This window comes from Sinocyclocheilus anshuiensis, unplaced genomic scaffold (genome assembly GCF_001515605.1).
Source record: "Sinocyclocheilus anshuiensis isolate Anshui unplaced genomic scaffold, SAMN03320099.WGS_v1.1 scaffold1931, whole genome shotgun sequence".
NCBI lineage: Eukaryota > Metazoa > Chordata > Actinopteri > Cypriniformes > Cyprinidae > Sinocyclocheilus > Sinocyclocheilus anshuiensis.
The window spans coordinates 33,295-52,201 of NW_015548329.1; the positions used below are offsets into that span (position 1 = coordinate 33,295).

Here is an 18,907-nt window from a genome sequence, read left to right on the forward strand (position 1 = left end):
TGAGAAACGACGATGTTACCAGCTTCTTGTTGAGAAAGATAATGTAGCTCTTCAGCGATTAAGCAACGTTACTGATAAAATTGTGGGGCAGCGCTATAAAGTTTGTCTGAGCGATAAAAGAATGTCTGTATGATCTGTGTGCCCTTACCAAAAAGTAGTATACTTCAAGTTTATTTTAGTAAGTATACTTAAGTAAAGTTCAATTTTCTATCCCTTTAGCCTAAACCGACCCCTCACACTAAACTTTCTGCTATTTTAGATTTTCAAAAAACGTAATTCTGTATAATTTATAAGCTTGTTTCCTCATGGGGACCAAAAAAAAAAAAAAAGGTACTATTACTATCTTTGTGGTGACATTCGGTCCCCATAATGTAGGGAATACCAAGACCACACACACACACACACACACACACAAAGATCTTCTTGAGTTTCTTATGTCACCGAGGCTTTCATTACTACAATTATCTCATGTCCTTTATATTTTAGGGTAATTTTAATAATTAATGTGCCCATGGTGAAAGCAATTATGTAATTCTAGCAACTAATTGCATGTAAGGGTTAGAAATTAGAGGAATGCATTACTCGAGACTCACTGAGAGAATGCACTAAATCATAGGTGTCGGGATCACTCCATCCCGCTCCTGCCTTGACTGATAGCTCAGTAAGTGCTTTGCAGAAGCCCAGAGCAGATGAATACTGATGGATGGCAAGGACGCTGTGAGGAGACACGCTAATGCCGAGTTCACACTGCACGATTTTCAAAGACGTCGCATCACTGTTGGTTTCACACCGAACGACTATCTGGGGTAGCATTCAGTTGTTGCTGTGTTCACACTGCATGGAACGACGACAGGAGGTTACACACTGCATGACTTTACAATAGGAAGAATCACCGATAACTCTGTCTGGTGCAGGGTTGCCAGGTTTTCGCTACAAAACCTGCCCAATTATTACTCAAAACTAGCTTGAAAATAGCCCAATTGCTTTCGAGGGGGTCCCCCAGTAAAAATCGCGTTCGATCGTGCAGTGTGAACTCGGCATAAGCTTTTTGGGAATCACAGACACACTGCCACCTTATATCTGCCAAACACTGGCAAAATCCAAAAGCAAGCTCCCAAAAAAAAAATCACCTAGGCAACAGGACCAGCCTAAGCAACCTAATTTTCCATCCTGAAATTGTCATTTGGAGTCTCTTTGATTTTGCAGTAAGAGCTTCTCTGTTGCACTTTAACACACATGCTTCTTGTTTTAGCTCAGGTTTGGATGTGATCGATCCACTCCTTCATGTGAAGGAGCCTTTGAAAGTATTTATTGCATCCCATCATCCACCAAAACCTGCTTGCCAAAGTAAAATCTAAACAAATCAGTCCTGCTTAGTCTATTGATTAATGCGGTAACATGTCAAGGTGGATCTGGGGTTTCTCATGACTTTTAGTGCGATCTTTTAAATGCAGGCAAATATGGAAAGCCAAATAAACATAATTCAGTTTTAGACCTTTTACAAACATAAATGTAAATGTGAACATTATGAAGACTGCAGACGTCAATCAAGCCCTACGAGACAAGATCTTTTAAGATAAACATCAACATTTATGGCTTGTTTTTAGAGATAATATTTGGTTGCTATGATTCCTTGTTTAATTTTATGTTTCTCTTTCTCTCTTTGTTTTCCAGCCTCTTGGAAATCATCACAGTTAAAACACAAGGTTTATAAAACTGTTTCTTTAAACACTGCATTATATATTAGTGCTTTATCTTTAATATTTTATCAGTACAAACAAAGACAGCTGGTAAACATCTCAATAAATTAGTAAATACCTGCGTTAAATAATAACCAGTGTTGCTTTACTGGCTGTTTTTGAAAAGCTTTGAATGTGGGCTTTAAAAAAATCATCTTTTTTGATGCCATTCTGGGTTTTAATAAATTTTGTTCGGTCTTTATCACCAGTTGAGTCTGTGCTGTCTCTTAATCTTTCATGCAGATATAATAGCACATTATGTTTGTGCGTGCACAGATGAAGAACTTCATCTTCAAGACTTTTGATACATTTTGTTATCTTCGTTCTCCTCAGAAAGCAATAAATCTTTCAGCACAATAATACGTGCGCATTAAAAGTTCTCATGCTGCATTCACAACAGGCTGATGTGCACATGCATTTCGGTTTCGGTTAAATCTACATTTTATCATAAGCATAAAAATAAATAAAAATAAATTTGAGTACATATTGAAGAACATGATTTCAACATGAAAACGGTTGTATGCAGATTTTACGCAGTATAGACTATTGCACACCTACACCTATGAATGAGACCCAATGTTTTAAGTAAACAAGTATGGCACAAAGAGACAGGTTTGAATTGGTATCTGATTAAGCAGTTACAATCAGCTGGAGGGAAATGGAAAATAAGAAAGTAGGGATTTGGCTTTTGTAGTCAAATAAACAAAGGGAGGAAAGAAAGTAAAAGAGAAAGAGAGAGAGTGATGAATGGGGACTTTTGTGGAGTTACAGTAACATTTCTGTCTGTGCAGCACTTAGAGAGAACACCTGCTGCATTCATACATCCAACCATGATGCTGTCTTTTTGTTCACTCCAGTTGCTCCTTATATTCTCTTGCTGGTTTCCCCTGAACATGTACTGTTTTTCCCCCCAAAACGTCCTCTTTGTGTGTTTTTTTTTTTGTCGGAGTAATGTCACAGAGATCTGAGAATGTGTGCAGTCCTTTATTACTCCACCACATGACACACTCAGTAGTCCATATAATAGCATGATGCCCATGACAATCTAGACATGACGACTTTGCCTGAAAAGCCCCTAGAGAGGCAGATGATTAAACTCTATGCAGATCATTCTATTTGAAAAACAGAGAAGGCTGGATGCAACCTTAGTGCAAATGGTGTTAAGGAATTATACAGACTCATGAAAGGACTTGACTCCTGATGACAAAAGTGAAGTGAAGTGACGTCTGGCTAAGTATGGTGTCCCATACTCTGAATTTGTGCTCTGCATTTAACCCATCCAAGAGTACTCACACAGCAGTGAGTAGTGTACACACACACACACGCCCGGGAGCAGTTTGGAGTTCGATGCCTTGTTGAAGGGTCTCACCTCAGTCGTGGTATTGAGGGTGGAAAGAAGTAAACGGAGAGATTGAGTACATTTACATGAACACCAATACACTGATAACTACCAAATATTCGTTTATTGCAGTGATGATTCCAAAAGAAAATGTATAATCATCCATGTATTCCAATCAGATAATTCTATTTATCATGTGAGATTTTATGTTGAATAAGGCATTAAAAACCCAAAGTTTTCCAAGATGTTAGTGGGAAACTTGTACAGACTCATATTCTTCTCTCAAGCTTGAAGTTTCTACTACTGTATCACTTATATGGCTGCATGAGATGAGAACACATTTTTTATAATTTCTTGGGTCAAGAAAGAGTCAGAGTGTACAATATATTTCCTCCTTCCCTGCAGTGAAACGCTCACTCTGGTTGGATGCGCTTCAAGAAATAATTCATCCAAAAATGACAATCTGCTGAAAATCTCATACTCATTAATTAGGCCATCCAGGACATACAGTAGATTAGTTTGTTTCTTCATCGGAACAGATTTGGAGAAATTTAGCATTAACCTATGTCAGTGGATTTTGATGTGAGAGGACAACAGTGGATGGACTTTTTTCACTGGAGGAAGTGTTATTAAGGATTATGGACTCGTATTGTGGCCAGAAGTTACATTTAAAGTTAAAACACCTTAATGATGCATTTGTTTCTTACAAACACGCAACTTTTCACTTCTCACAATGTTAATTGATGGATATGTGATAGCTGTGTGGATTACTGTGATTATTTTATCAGCTGTTTGAACTCTCCTTCTGACGGCACCCATTCATTGCAGAGGATCGACTAAGTCAGTGGATCCCAACCCTGGTCCTGGAGGCACCCCAACACTGCACATTTTGCATGTCTCCTTTCTCTGACACACCAATTTCAAGTCTTGAAGTCTCTACTAATGAGCTGATGACCTGAATCAGGTGTGTTTGATTATGGAGACATGCAAAACGTGCAGTGCTGGGGTGCCTCCAGGACCAGGGTTGGGAACCACTGGACTAAGTAATGTATTCTTCATTGAATAATATGCCTTTCCAGGTTTTCATTTTAAAATACTTAAATAATTTCACAGCTTTTTCCAAGTGTTTTCAGTTTTCAGAAGATTCTATTAACTAACAGCTTTGCTTTTTCATTACTAATGCATATTCTCCCATTTCTTCCTTGGCCCCAAGATCCTCATTAGCTGTGGAAGGTCTGCCGTATCCAGCCTACCTGACCCCGGACCACCTGCTCTGTAGCTTGCTCTGACTGCTCATCTGTGTGTTTCCCACCAAGCCTGTCGTTATCATAGGTACGTAGACTCCCCATGACAGACTCTGGTTGACCTCAATTGTCACCAGATCACACTGTGCACTGAAGCCACTTTGAAAATGTAACCTTCCAAGATACAAGCTGCTCATAAAATGAATTTTTAATGACCGAGTTAAACTTGACAAGATAATTACTTGCTTGAAGAGATAATTGAACAGAATTACTCAAAATACACTTACAAAAAAGAATACAGTGTTAGTCAAAAACATAGTCTTGAACAGCAGCATTTAACTAAACGTTTCACTTTAAATAAAATCTAAAATACTCACATAGGTTATGAAAACCTATTCGTTTTTTGAACTGGCTTAATGAACCGCCAGAACGAACAGTTTAGAAGAGTGATTTTGATTATTAATGGCTATAATGCCACTACAACAGTGAAGTGTTTTGCTGTACACCTTCTTACTGAAAATGGCTTTCCAGTCTACTCCTTCCCAGTCTACATAATTTAAACTCCTTATAAGGTTGCCTCCTTACTCTGAGAAGTTTTTAAGCCACTGCCAGTGTTGATTGGAGGTCAAGAATTCATTTAAAAAAAAGCTTAGAGATAAATACAACTGCAAAAATAATGTGATGCAGTGACTTAACTTAAGTAAATAAATGCACAGGGAGAGAGAAACCATGAGCACGTTCAAGTGCAAAAATAGGTGTGAATGTGGGAAAAAAAATCAGAAGAACGCCAGCGGTTCCTCACACATTTGTGTGTGTGTGTGTGTGTGTGCATCACTGAGAAATCATGCTTTTGGTCTAAATTTAGTTAGGGAAAGTTTTAAACAAGCTCTCACTTTGTTGCAGTGGGTGGAAGGTGTTGATTTTATTCCACTACATTAAACTATATTTTGACAAAGTCAAAGACAGCTAGTGGTTAAAGAGGCATGGATATACTTTAATGAACATGCTCCATTAAGCAAACAAAAAAAGAGAAGCTTTGAACTTAGCAAACATTTAAAACACTCTGTTCATGAATATATACAGAAGGAGAAAGAGCAAGATGATGTGATGAATACCATCACCAATAAATATCAAAGTGCCATTTATTATTACGTGCCCATGACTTATAAAACCTTAATTGTTGCATGGATTTTAACTTCTATTAATATTTGCAACACAATTAACATTTACCTTTCACTGAGGTAAAATTGTTTAAAGAAAAATATAATTCTGTAATGCAAATAACAGCTTTTAGACTGCTGTGCATTGCACTCTCACCTTATTTAAATAAAAAAAACATTTTTGGAATAGGTATCATTTGGATTAGCGTTCTGCTAAAAGATTCCCGTTTGACTCAGCCTTGCCCCCTGGAAACCATTTTGCTCGTAAATCTCCAGGTATTTACATTATGTCATGTTTCCTAACAATATTTCAAGAACCAGAAAGCCAGAAATCAGATTCTGTGAGTTAACTTAGTGTTTAAACTTGGTGCTTAGGGCCTCTGGCCAGCCTTCCAAGCTTGTTTGGTATGGTGGTTGTATCTAATTGTATTTTTCACAGATTTTATTATCTCAGGATCTAACAACATTGTCATGAGTTCAACTCCTGAGGTACCTCCTGCTCACCACCAGTACCCTGAATTTTAACCCCTGTTCATGGACTCCATTTCCCACAAGCCCACGTACCTGGAACTCGTTACCTTCTCACCTGTTGCCCAGCACCGGGACTATTTAAGTGGTGCACTTTAGCTTGTTTATTGTGAAGTCTTGTTCTTGCCACAGCTGACAACTTTGAGTGTTCTTTATTTGGTTTGCCTTTCTCGTGTATGATCCTGGACTGTTTTCTCACTATTGATTCTGTGCTGCCTGCCTGTTGGTTTTGCCTGGACATTGTTTGTGATTGTTGGAGAAGGGTCTGGCTGCAGCTGGCGCTTGCACTCTCAGATGTGCATTCTCAGGCTTGCACTCTCAGACACTTGTCTCTCGTTAAGCGTTTTCCTCCTGTAGAAAATCATAAACACTTAATATGGAACTTAGTCTACATAACTAATATACAGGCAAGAAGGTGAGCCCAGAATAAACGCAACACGCACAGTTTCGCGTTAAGCGCAGACCCTTTTGGATTGTTGAGCTGCCTGGCCCGTCCTATTGCCTGTCTACTGACTTTGAAACTGTTTTGCCTTGGATATTGTTTTGCTGGAGATTGACCCTGCCTGTGTGCACTCTGATTAACCTTCTTAATAAAGCTGCAAATGGATCTGACGGCTCATTACAAACATCTTGCAATTATCTTATTGTGATCCTTTAAGTAGGTTTTGCCTATCAAATCATTTTTCTTAATGTACACTATGGTTCAAAAGGTTGGCGGTAAGTATGATTTTTTTTTCTCCCCAAAGATGTGTACTTTTATTCAGCAAGGATGCCTCAAATTGAGTAGCGTAAATACTTTTTAACAAACATCTACTTTTAGTAAACACTGTTCTTTTGAACTTTCTATTCATCAAAGAATCCTAAAAAAGTATTGGTTTCTACAAAAATATTAAGCAGCACAACTGTTTTTAACACTGAAAATGAGCACCAAATCAGCATATTAGAACAATTTCGGAAACATCATGTTACACTGAAGACTCAAGTCTTCTGAAAATTCTACTTTGCCATTGCAAAAATAAATGAAATTTTAAAATGCATAAAAAAATTGAAAAAAAGCAATAATATTTCTCAGTATTGCTGTTTTTACTGTATTTTGATCAAATAAATTCCACCTTGTTGAGCATAAGAGACTTCTTTTTGAAAGTTTCTTTCAAACTTTTGAAGGTTAGTAGGAGTGAAATAAGCAGAAATCATTCAGAGATTTTAAAGTTTCAGGGTCAGTTTCATAATGTAAAATAAAACAATAAACAGCAGACAAATGTATTATAATTGAGTCGCATTGAAAAGTTTTTATTTTTCAGTGTAATGTGAAAACAGTGCCTCGAGCAAAAAGGCCTTAATGTTTCCATGCATATTTGTGTATGCATGCATGTGCATGCGTATATCTTCGTGAATGTCAAAGTTGTTTTCTGTATGCTGCGTCCAGCTGGCTGGGATCTAGCAATAGTCTTTTAATTCCATTAGTGAAGGAAGGGTGAAATGCACACAGAGAAACAGGCCCTCCATCAATGTGTCATATCTGTTATATTAACAACCATTGGCTCCCTACATGTGCAATAGGACTCCAGCTGTCTTCAAGACCATAGATTTAGTCAGAGGAAACCACTCACTCAAGACAACAGTTTATCCTCGCCTTCACATTTGCTGTTAGATCACGTCTTATATTATGACACTTACTGTATTATATTCTCGATATATACTCTAATAGTGGCGGAGATGCAAATGTACTACACTAGTAATTCATCAGCCGTGTACTGAAATGGCAGTGCTAATGATAGGGTTTATGCAGTATTTGCAGCTTTTAGTTTCCATTACAACGGAGCATTTCAATGTGTAAAAGGTACTTGATGCAGTCAATATGGTGTTTATATCTACAGCTGTGGAACAGGACATAATGCACCTGCACCCATCAGTGTGGTAGTTAACACCATTACAGGCTCTCACCGTGTTTCAAGTAATGTATTGAAACAGAGGCTGGTGTATAATGCATAAGTTTTGGTGTCAAAATGCTTCTAAAAAACACAGTTTTTTTTTCTCCTGGCAAACCTCTAGCATGGAATCCACCATACTGCCTCGATGGGAGATTTTGGCATGGTGGTTTCACTGTGTTGAGAAATTATAATTGGCAGGGGAAGCAGGATGAGGCTAATGCGGGCGTTTCTCATCCTGTGCCCCTCTACTAAGGGTCATGGTCTCGGTGGGGGTTATCCCACCCTCCTCCATGCTGGAATGTCAACATCCCCTCCTGCAGAGCAAACGAGAGATAGATAGAAGGTGACAGAAGGAGGATGAATGAGAGGAGAGAATGTCAGCCCCTTACTGCTTCCCATTAGACTGAATAGAGAAGAAGGAGAGACCTTTAGTCTTTGTCATGAGCAGGTGAAATCTGTCTACACTGGCTGAGGCCGCCACATTCACTCAAGTCTCAAATGAGATTGGACACAAATAAGTGGGTCTTTTCCAAAACATAGTGAGCACAACATTTTGGCTAAAACGGTCTATATACACTACACTTTAAAAGTCTGGAGTCGGTAAGATTTTTTTTTAATGCTCTTATGTTTCTTATGCTCACCCAGGCTGCATTCATTTAATAAAAAATACAGAAGAATAGCAATACTGTGAAATATTATTACAGTTTAAAATAACCGTTTTCTAATTGAACACATTTCATTATGTAATTTATTCAGATGATGATAAAGCTGAATTTTCAGTAGCCTTTACTCAAGTCTTCAGTGTCACATGATCCGTCAGAAATCTTTCTAATATACTGATTTGGTGCTCAAATAAATTTCTTATTACAGATCTTTTTTTCCAGGATTCTTTGATGAATAGAAAGTTCAAACGAACAGCATTTATTTGTAACAAAATGTTTTTTGCTGAATATTTCTTTTTTTACGTATATACGAACGAACAATAAAAAAACGTATATATATATACGTATGCATATATAATTACGTATGTGTGTATAGTGTATATATATATATATATATATGTATATATGTATATGTATGTATAAATGTGTATGTGTGTGTATATATATTTTTTTTTATTTTTTATTTTTTTTTACTTATACATTAGATATAAATATCTATCTATCAGACAAACATAATATTTTATTAAATATATTTGTATTTCTTATATTTCATAAATCCATATATTTATAATTAGCATTATTTTCTGTTTTTAATGCATTGCATTTTGGGGTTGCCTTGTTTTCCGAAGAATACATGCCCTGCTGCCTTAGATTCTGGCCAAACAAGCTGTCTGAGGGTAGATTACCATTCGGAACAGTCTTTTTGTCGTTGCAGTGTACAGTATACGATGCCTATGGATGCAGCTCATTAGCTGTTCTGGAACATAAGTATTTGTGAAACTAGCTTTGATCTTCAGCAGCTCCATGCTTTGGGATCGTCACATAATTTTACAACAAACCTTCTAAGTCTAAATCTAAAATTAGGCTGAATCTGGATCCATTCTGAGGATGAAAAAATAATTGTTTAATTTCTTTTCTAATGATGAGATTGATTAGCAAGCTGCTGTTTGTTGCTGAATTTCAGCTTGACCTTTAAGTTTCCCCACAACACGATGTTAGCATTAGATTAAAGGGGTCATATGATGCGATTTCAATTTTTCCTTTCTCTTTGGAGTGTTACAAGCTCTTGGTGCATAAAGAAGATCTGTAAAGTTGCAAAGACTAAAGTCTCAAATCCAAAGAGATATTCTTAAAATAATGTTCTTTTTAGCAGCATCATATGACCCCTTTAAGGATAGAAATGCTGTTTGAATCCAGATGAGTGAGAGATTAACAGTGCAATACCAAGGACAGTGCAATGTGGGACATGAAATCTAATACAAATGCGAAAGAAGGATAGAGAGGATAGAGAAACAAATCCACAATATAAAACAGAGAAACAGCTATTCTTACATGTCTACAATAGAAAAATCACCAGCACACTCCTCCTTATTCCACATGCCCTGTCAACAAGAGGCAATCTAATTTGTCATATCCAATGTGTTTGCTGCAGGCCAAACACATTGTTGTTGTTATTATTTAATCACGTGTGGAGAGCTTGATGGGAAACTGCAGAAAAAGGCTGTCAGGAAGGAGGAACCAGAGGGGCACCCGGGCAGCTCGAGTCTTTTTTGTTTTTTCTCCCTCTTGCTATTTCACTTCTGACAAACCCGGTGTCCGGAGGGTTTGAACCACAACTTAGAAGGTTGCTCTAGCTCTGCTCTCTATTTTGGATTTATTTAGATAATGGTAGCATATGAGATATAATAACTCAAATGCATGTTAAATATTTTGGATCAACGAGGGCTATTATGAGTTAGTGGTTCAATATTCATTATACGTATATGTTTAAACTGCAATTGCTCAATGTTTGGACAGTCTTATGCGTGTTTTTATGCCTGATGCATGTTCATTCCTGAAATTGACATGGTCACTGGAACCTCTAGCGTCAGCACTGATTCAGCCTGCCTTGATTTGTGAGAAGGAGAAGAGACAGAAGAGAAAAATGTCAGTATACGAACAGAAAAAACACAGCACACACTCATTCGTCTGATATTCGTTTCTAGGCATAACAAACAAAAAGAGGATGGTTTTATGATGACCAGTTTGGATCTCACTGCTCAGCACACTCTCAAATGCAGTTGAGACGGCTACTTTTGATTTAAAAACAAAACAAAACAATGAATAGGGGTTTTTGTTTATTCTTTGAATGCAGGTAACATATTTATACTCTGACTTACAATATCATTTCACTCTGCCTTGACTAAACACCTTAAAGGGACATAAGCGACTGGTTTTCCAATACAAACATTTTAAAATGGCACACCGAGGGAAATAATAACATTATTGTTCAGTGATGAATTGTAACACCTTTTAAATGGAACAACTACACATTTCACAATTTAACAACTAGACAGGCTTTAGAAAGACAATTTGTATTCAGGTACTGATTTGAAAGTGTGAGTTCACAAATGTTTTAAGAGGTCTTCTATTGTTTTCACTTTATTTTGATGGTCCCTTTAACACATTCTGTTGACTATAAGTAATGTTGCACCTACATGTCTAACTCTCATTAGAGTATTAGTTGAGTATTAGTAGACTGGTAGGGTTAGGGTTAGAATAAGTTGACGTACTTGCAAAGTTACTTATAGTCAGTAGAATGTCTGTTGTGAGACCATGACAATAAAGAGTTAGCGGATATTAAGCAAACAGTCAACTAATACTCTGATGAGAGTTAGTAGACATGTAGGTGCAACATTACTTATTGTCAACAGAATGTTCAAAAGGGACCATCAAAATAAAGTGTTACCTTTATTTTATTTTATGTTTTTATTTTTTTTTATCTTGAAAGATGTTGACATGTCTAGACCTGTTCTGCTTAGGTTTAAAATCCATATTTTTTCTGTTTAGCATCTACAAGGCTATGAGAGTTGGATAGAGGCACTGACTCCAAAACTCTAGTGGAAGACCACCGTCCTCCACTCTTGCTATTCCACAAAAGGATCAGGTAAAAGAATGTAAACACTGTTAGAATTCAGAACCATCCTTGAAGTGGCAACCTCAATAAATTGCAAGAAAAATCCTCATATAAAGTCCCTGACTTTCTTCAAGATCCTCTGAACTCTTTGAGTTCATTATTATTAGCAGAACATCCCATGTATCATCTTGTAGCCTAGCTGTCAATCATGCCCTCTGTACTTTTACTGCTTCCATGAGTGGTAAAGACCAGACATAATTAGACTTTGCTTCATCTTTGTAAAGCCCCAAGAGATCTCTGTTTCTATTTTATCTTTCTCCCTCATTCACTCCATTGACCATGATTCGGTCCATTGATAGTTTTATTTAGTCAGTTTTTACCTGTCTATCAAGTCTGAGCTATTTATTTTGTTTTGGTTTTCTCAGTCTCATTGCTTTTCCTCACATGCTAAAACTTTTTTTTTACTCAACTCAATAATTAAACGTCTGTCGTCCCTAATAGTTTCGAAGAAGTTCTTAGCTTAATGCATAAAATTAGTATGGATGCACTGATATTAAAATTCTAATAAAGAAAAGCCAATGATTATTTTTATGTTATATGGCTAAAAACTGATAAATGGCAGATGCTAGAAGTATATATATTTTTTTTTTTCACAACATTATAATATATAATATGAAAAATCAATATTCATTTTGAGGTTTTCTAAAGATTACATTAGATTTTTTATTAAATTATTAGTATTTTTAAAAGTGAGCATTAGATGAAATGTAAATATACTGTGCATCCCTAAAAACTGAATTAGAAATGTGATTTTTAATTCAATAAACATGTAGAAACCATTTATTTGAAAATAATAAAAATATAATACTAAATAAAACTTGAAAATGTATATTTAAAATTAATAATTTTAGCGGAACACAAAGTCAACTACAGCACTGAATATATAACAATGAATTCTTCAGAGATTCGCCACAAGACTCCAAAAACTTCTTAAAGGGGTGGTTCACTGGTTTTTTTCTAGGCTTGATTGGGTGCAGTCTAACATGTGTTAATGCTTCGTTTTTAAAAAAACACATTATATTTCACATAATTTACCTTTATTCCACACCTCTTTGTCCCTTCTCTCAGAAACACCCTGATCATTTCCTTCTTTTATGAAGCACCTCCCTCAGAAATCGGCGATGGGCTCTGATTGGTTAGCTAGCCCAGTGTGTTGTGATTGGCTAAACCGCCTCTAGTGCGCGTCTGGGTTTGTGATGTCACGAACCCGGGAAGTAGTTGTAGTCCCTACCAGCCGTTTTTGTAGGCATTAAACTGCCAGAATTTTAAAAGACGATATCTCCGTTTGCATTGAACTTTCAGCTTCGTAACTTTGCAGATATTGTTTATGCTCAAACAGCAACATTACACACTAACTAATGTTAAAAAAGTGAAATCGCAATGAACCACCCCTTTAAGAAAGAGGGCGGCAAAACAGATTGATTTAGAGTAACTCTTTTTGACAGCTTTCATAGGAGCAACAAAGATCAACCCTGCTGCAGATGGGGCACAACTCAACATTTGACCAGACAAACTGAGTGGAATTTCAACAAGGCATTGATAGCATACTCTGAGACACAGACTTTTGTCTTTCTCTCTGCTTATTAACTTCAATGGCTCATTTTGCGTGTCACAAATGATTAATGTGATCTATCTTTACTAGCTGAACCTGCTTGATTTGCTCCATGACTTCTAATGCCAAATGGAAATGTTCAAACTCTTCCCTTCAGAGCACACACAGGCCTGAATACAGATATTTTAGATAAAGCATACAGAAGCATATTTATACAAAATCATTTACAAAAGCATACATAAATAAGAGCAAACCCAGCTCAACACAGTTCAACAGCTCAAGGTGGATGGCCATAGTTACAGCTTGGCCTGGTATACTGAAAGTTTGGTTTAGCCATATCTGGTTCATTTTGTTGATGCATGTTCAGTCATACAACATAATAAAGTAACTATTTAACAATAATACAAACACATATTTGGGAAACCACTGCCAAAAGCATTTAAGAAATATTTACATAATACTATTTAGCTTGGTAAACTCATTAACAGCCAACGTAAGGTTAAACTTTCATTAACAAGTCATTAACAATTATATTCTTAACAGATCCGTTGTTGATGTACTTTCAAACAGTTTAATTACATTTTATCTGTTTACATATACATAAAATAATGATCTCTACACCGTTTTGTTATATAATAATGTCTGGTTAACACTGACATGTTTTAAGATCAGTCAGTGCAAGTTTCTTTCAGTTGAAACGGCTCATATTTACATTTTAGTCTAGGACTAGGCTTAAGCCTTGTCTGTGAAACTGGGGGTATATGTTGAAAATAACTAAAAGGATAAAAAAAGAATGATAAAAGAAATAAATTGTATGATAAAAGATGTGGGGTGGCATCTGAGATTCGGCATGGCCTTCTAAAGGAACTGAAGTTATATTTTACCAAGGTCCCAATCATTTCAGTCTGACCTTACTTTTATAAGAGCGCAGATGTTGTTTTGCAAACCTGTCACATTGTAATGCAGGCTTTTTCTAAGAGTTTTACTGAAAGATGGAGCAGCGGCAACTCTATCAGACAACAAATCACCAACACACAAGTAAGCGCTGGTACTCTTTTCACACAAAAAAGAAGAGGCATACACAGAAAACCTAAAGATACAGCAGCAAAATGGCTTGATAAATTCAAAATGTTAGAGAAAAGGTAGATCGTCATAAGTAAATTATGACTGTGCTTGATGCAAGAAACAAAAAACTGACATTTATAAAAAAAAAATCATTTACAAAAGCATACATAAATAAGAGCAAACCCAGCTCAACACAGTTCAACAGCTCAAGGTGGATGGCCATAGTTACAGCTTGGCCTGGTATACTGAAAGTTTGGTTTAGCCATATCTGGTTCATTTTGTTGATGCATGTTCAGTCATACAACATAATAAAGTAACTATTTAACAATAATACAAACACATATTTGGGAAACCACTGCCAAAAGCATTTAAGAAATATTGACATAATACTATTTAGCTTGGTAAACTCATTAACAGCCAACGTAAGGTTAAACTTTCATTAACAAGTCATTAACAATTATATTCTTAACAGATCCGTTGTTGATGTACTTTCAAACAGTTTAATTACATTTTATCTGTTTACATATACATAAAATAATGATCTCTACACCGTTTTGTTATATAATAATGTCTGGTTAACACTGACATGTTTTAAGATCAGTCAGTGCAAGTTTCTTTCAGTTGAAACGGCTCATATTTACATTTTAGTCTAGGACTAGGCTTAAGCCTTGTCTGTGAAACTGGGGGTATATGTTGAAAATAACTAAAAGGATAAAAAAAGAATGATAAAAGAAATAAATTGTATGATAAAAGATGTGGGGTGGCATCTGAGATTCGGCATGGCCTTCTAAAGGAACTGAAGTTATATTTTACCAAGGTCCCAATCATTTCAGTCTGACCTTACTTTTATAAGAGCGCAGATGTTGTTTTGCAAACCTGTCACATTGTAATGCAGGCTTTTTCTAAGAGTTTTACTGAAAGATGGAGCAGCGGCAACTCTATCAGACAACAAATCACCAACACACAAGTAAGCGCTGGTACTCTTTTCACACAAAAAAGAAGAGGCATACACAGAAAACCTAAAGATACAGCAGCAAAATGGCTTGATAAATTCAAAATGTTAGAGAAAAGGTAGATCGTCATAAGTAAATTATGACTGTGCTTGATGCAAGAAACAAAAAACTGACATTTATAAAAAATGATATCATGACCCCTTTAATGTAACTAATGAAAGTGTAGTTGAGATCAGAGTCTTATAGGACATTTCAAGTCCATCCTTTAATTTTTTTCCATCCTGTGCTGGATGGAAATCAAAGCACATCTTTTTTTTTTTTTCTGAATAACTGAACTATACCAGCGGGACTCATGTAGAGGTATGTTTAAACACGCACACACTCACTCACACTCACTATGTTTACGTACGAACATGAATGATAACTTTGAGTGAAATTAAGCAGCCATGCAGAATGGCCATGGGAGGGATGTGAGGAATGCTGGAGGGTGGATGAGTCAATTGAACAATTTTTTTTGTGTGTGTGTGTGTGTGTGTGTATGCGATCATCTATAATGCCTTTCTCATACATTCAGACATTCTTTATGTTCATCTTAAAGGGATCGCTTACCCAAAAATGAAAATTCCATCATCGTTTACTCGCCCTCATGTTGTTCCAAACCTGTATGACTTGCTTTTTATCTGTGGATCACAAACTAAAATATTATGAAAAATGGGGTTCTGGTATTGAGAGACATTTATTTGTATGGGCAAAAACAGCTGAAATATTCTTCAAAAGATCTTATTTTCCATTCTACAGAAGAAACCATAAGGGTTTAAATTCCATAAAGGTTTGGAATGACATGACCATAAACATTGACAAAATTTTCCCTTTTGGGTGCAGATATGTATACTACCGGTCATAATTAAAGAAAGATATTGGAATAAAATATTTTTATGTTTTTGAAAGAAGTCTCTTATGCTCACCAAGGCTGCATGTGTTTGATAAAACATACAATAAAAACAGTACTATTATTACAATTTAAACAAACTGTTGTCTATTTTTATATGTGATGGCAAAGCTGATTTTTTTCTCCAGTCTTCGGTGTCAGCTGATCCTTCAGAAATCTAAAATAATGATTTGGTGCAACTTTGGTGAGCATAAGAGACTTCTTTAAAAAAACATAAAAACAAATTATTCCAAACGTTTGACCGGTAGTGTATAGTGTGGCAGATGCAAGGAAGATGCAATTCTGCATAAGCATCACAGAGAGTTCAGAATTTCTAAAAAAGATCAGGAACAGAGTAGTGTGGTTAATTTATTCCTGGAATGAGCTGTCTGCTTGTGCCAAACAGTCAGGCACTTTCAGATCACAGTCATTTACCGTCCGAAATATTCTGAACATATTGCACCATAACAAGCCTGCTGCCACTGTGTGACCAATGAAAGCTCAGACCCACAAACATGCCAGTCGCATGGGCCTCCGTTTTGGAAAACGGACACCACTGCCACAATCCCAGTCAAGAACAGCAGCAGGTGGTCACTTCAACCCACCGTCTCTCATCCTCCCCTTTTGTCCCATAATCCTGTGTACCTCAGTATCATATTGCTGTGACTGTATCAAGGGAGGTTCCTCAAGAGCTAATTTTACTCTGGCCTTGTCCAGTGTGAGGGGTCCAGTGTGCGCGTGAGTGAATGATTGTACAACAGAATAACTACAGAACTGGCACTTGGCTAAGCCCCGCCTACTGACCATTCTCAGCAACTGTTGTGTCCAACCAGAGACATATAGGCTACACACTGCAGAGGTGCAGCTCAAAATGGGACACCAAAATCACAACTGGTACCTGTAGGGCGGGGCTTAGTGAAGGGGTCAATTATGAAAAAAAAAACATGATAAAAAAAAAAATGAAGGTAAGCAGACAGGGAGAGAAAAAAAGAAGTCAAAAGAAAACTAGTACAAAATTCTCTGCACATCACATTTTTTCCCCCACAGCTATTCTTCAGGACAGGACACACAAAATCAGGACAGGCATTCAAAGCTTTCACCACCATGCATTTGTGTTTCCAGGCACGCCTTGAAAAGTAATTTAATAACATTCTTTATATTTGCCTGTGTAGCTACAAGGTGTTGATATTGGCAACTGACATTGTTCATTTTCATTTCACAGGCCGGATCGTGGCTCTAACTGACCGTGAAGACACCAAGGCATTTGCAATAGTATAATCTCCCACCTGCAGATAAAGCACTGAAGAAATTACATGTGCTCAGGTATCATTTAAGCCAAGTGAGCTATTGTTAGAGACTCAAGGGAATAAGAGGGGTACTTTTATTGATATTTCTTAACTTATTCCTTTTCCTACTATAGTCGGATTGTTGTTAGCCAGATGAGAGACCAGTATAAGCGGTCATATTCAATATTTACAGTATTCTGACTGATTGTTCCACTGCATCATATGTCCATTAATATAAACTTTTAAAATGTCTTCAGTGATTGCAGGATCATTTACATGTCATTTACATGTCATTTACATCACTACGATAAGAAAACCTTTCCCAAAAAATCAATGTAAAAGTTCCTCTAATCATAATTATAAACCTCATGAATAGAATAGGACACGGATGAAAGATGAAGGATCGTTTGAAATTAAAAACTCTTAGCTTGTGTGTACTCATCCAACTAAATCACACATCTGCACACACTCAAGGTAATCCTCAGGTTTTACACACTTGGGAGGGGGAGATGACGATTCTTCAAACGATTACATCTCCGCAAACGTAGTGGCATTCGGTCTCCTTGACTCATGCTTCTGCACTCTCATTCTTGTAGGTTATTACTGGAGTAAAAGCTGGAAGTCTCTGACATGGTTTTGGAGATGCTGCGAGAGGACGAGCCATTGGATGCGAACTCCCTGGAGGGGCTGTGAACTGCCGGTCTCCCTGCGGCCCCTCTGATGCTACCAAACGTGACCTTTTGGCCATCTTCACATGGCTGCATCACGCAGGACACAGTGGTCTCCATTCGACTGGCCCTGTACAAACTGGTCTGGGTTTGAATGTACCGGGTGGACTTGAGCTCTAGACCCTCGTAGGATCCCTCAGGGATGCACGGACAGCAGCGGAATGCTTGCTTAAATCCCGCACGGAACCTGAGGAAATGTTTAGAAATGTAAGAGATGAATAGGCAGATAATGATATGGGTTTAAAGTTGAAAAACTGACTAGAGGATATTAAAGCTTTGTTGTTTTTCCAAGGCTTTTGTGATGGATTTTCAGTATCTGAGTGAGGCAGTAAAACCAGGATACATTAGCGAATAATACATCACAGCATTGGACTGTATTTTATGTTACAAAAAGATGGATCATTTTGAACAATCATGATATTATAGTGAATATTACAGGGACTCTGGAAAGAGCTAGATGTGCCTGTGTGTGCGTCAATTACTGTGTTTTCACTCCAGGATGAAATTACCTGTCATTAAGGCAGCAGTAGATAATGGGGTTGTACATAGTGGAACTCATTGCCAGCCACATGATAGTCAGATAGACCTGCTGAATGAAGGGATGCTCAAACAGGTGCGGGTAGAACTGGTGAATCAGGAAATAGACGTGATAGGGGAGCCAACAAAGAGCGAATGTACATACCACCACAATCATCATCTTCACCACCTGAAGGTCGAACAAGAAGATTGGTTATACTTTATGCTTATAAATAAAATATATGTAATTCAAGCTGATTTCCTAGGCTTTGCATGCTGCCCACATTGTATGAAAACTTGCAGAATGCTGACAGACATAA

At 37.0% G+C, this 18,907-nt stretch overlaps 1 protein-coding gene and 1 long non-coding RNA gene across 2 annotated transcripts in view; one reads left to right on the top strand and one right to left on the bottom strand.

Annotated features, from left to right (window-relative positions):
- Positions 1–3,112: 3,112 nt before the first annotated feature.
- On the top strand, positions 3,113–18,011 carry LOC107656493 (uncharacterized). Its single transcript, XR_001630576.1, has 4 exons — positions 3,113–3,137; positions 5,293–5,294; positions 11,433–11,529; positions 17,940–18,011. It is a non-coding gene; the product is annotated as an uncharacterized LOC107656493 (long non-coding RNA).
- The window catches only part of LOC107656492 (substance-P receptor-like), a 34,571-nt gene continuing 32,017 nt past the window's right edge, over positions 16,354–18,907 (bottom strand). The window contains exons 4-5 of the mRNA XM_016444375.1: positions 18,581–18,777; positions 16,354–18,258 (exon numbers count right to left, since the gene is read on the bottom strand). Of these exons, the coding sequence (XP_016299861.1) occupies positions 17,928–18,258; positions 18,581–18,777 (528 nt within the window). The 3' untranslated portion in view covers positions 16,354–17,927. The remainder of the gene's footprint in view (positions 18,259–18,580; positions 18,778–18,907) is intronic.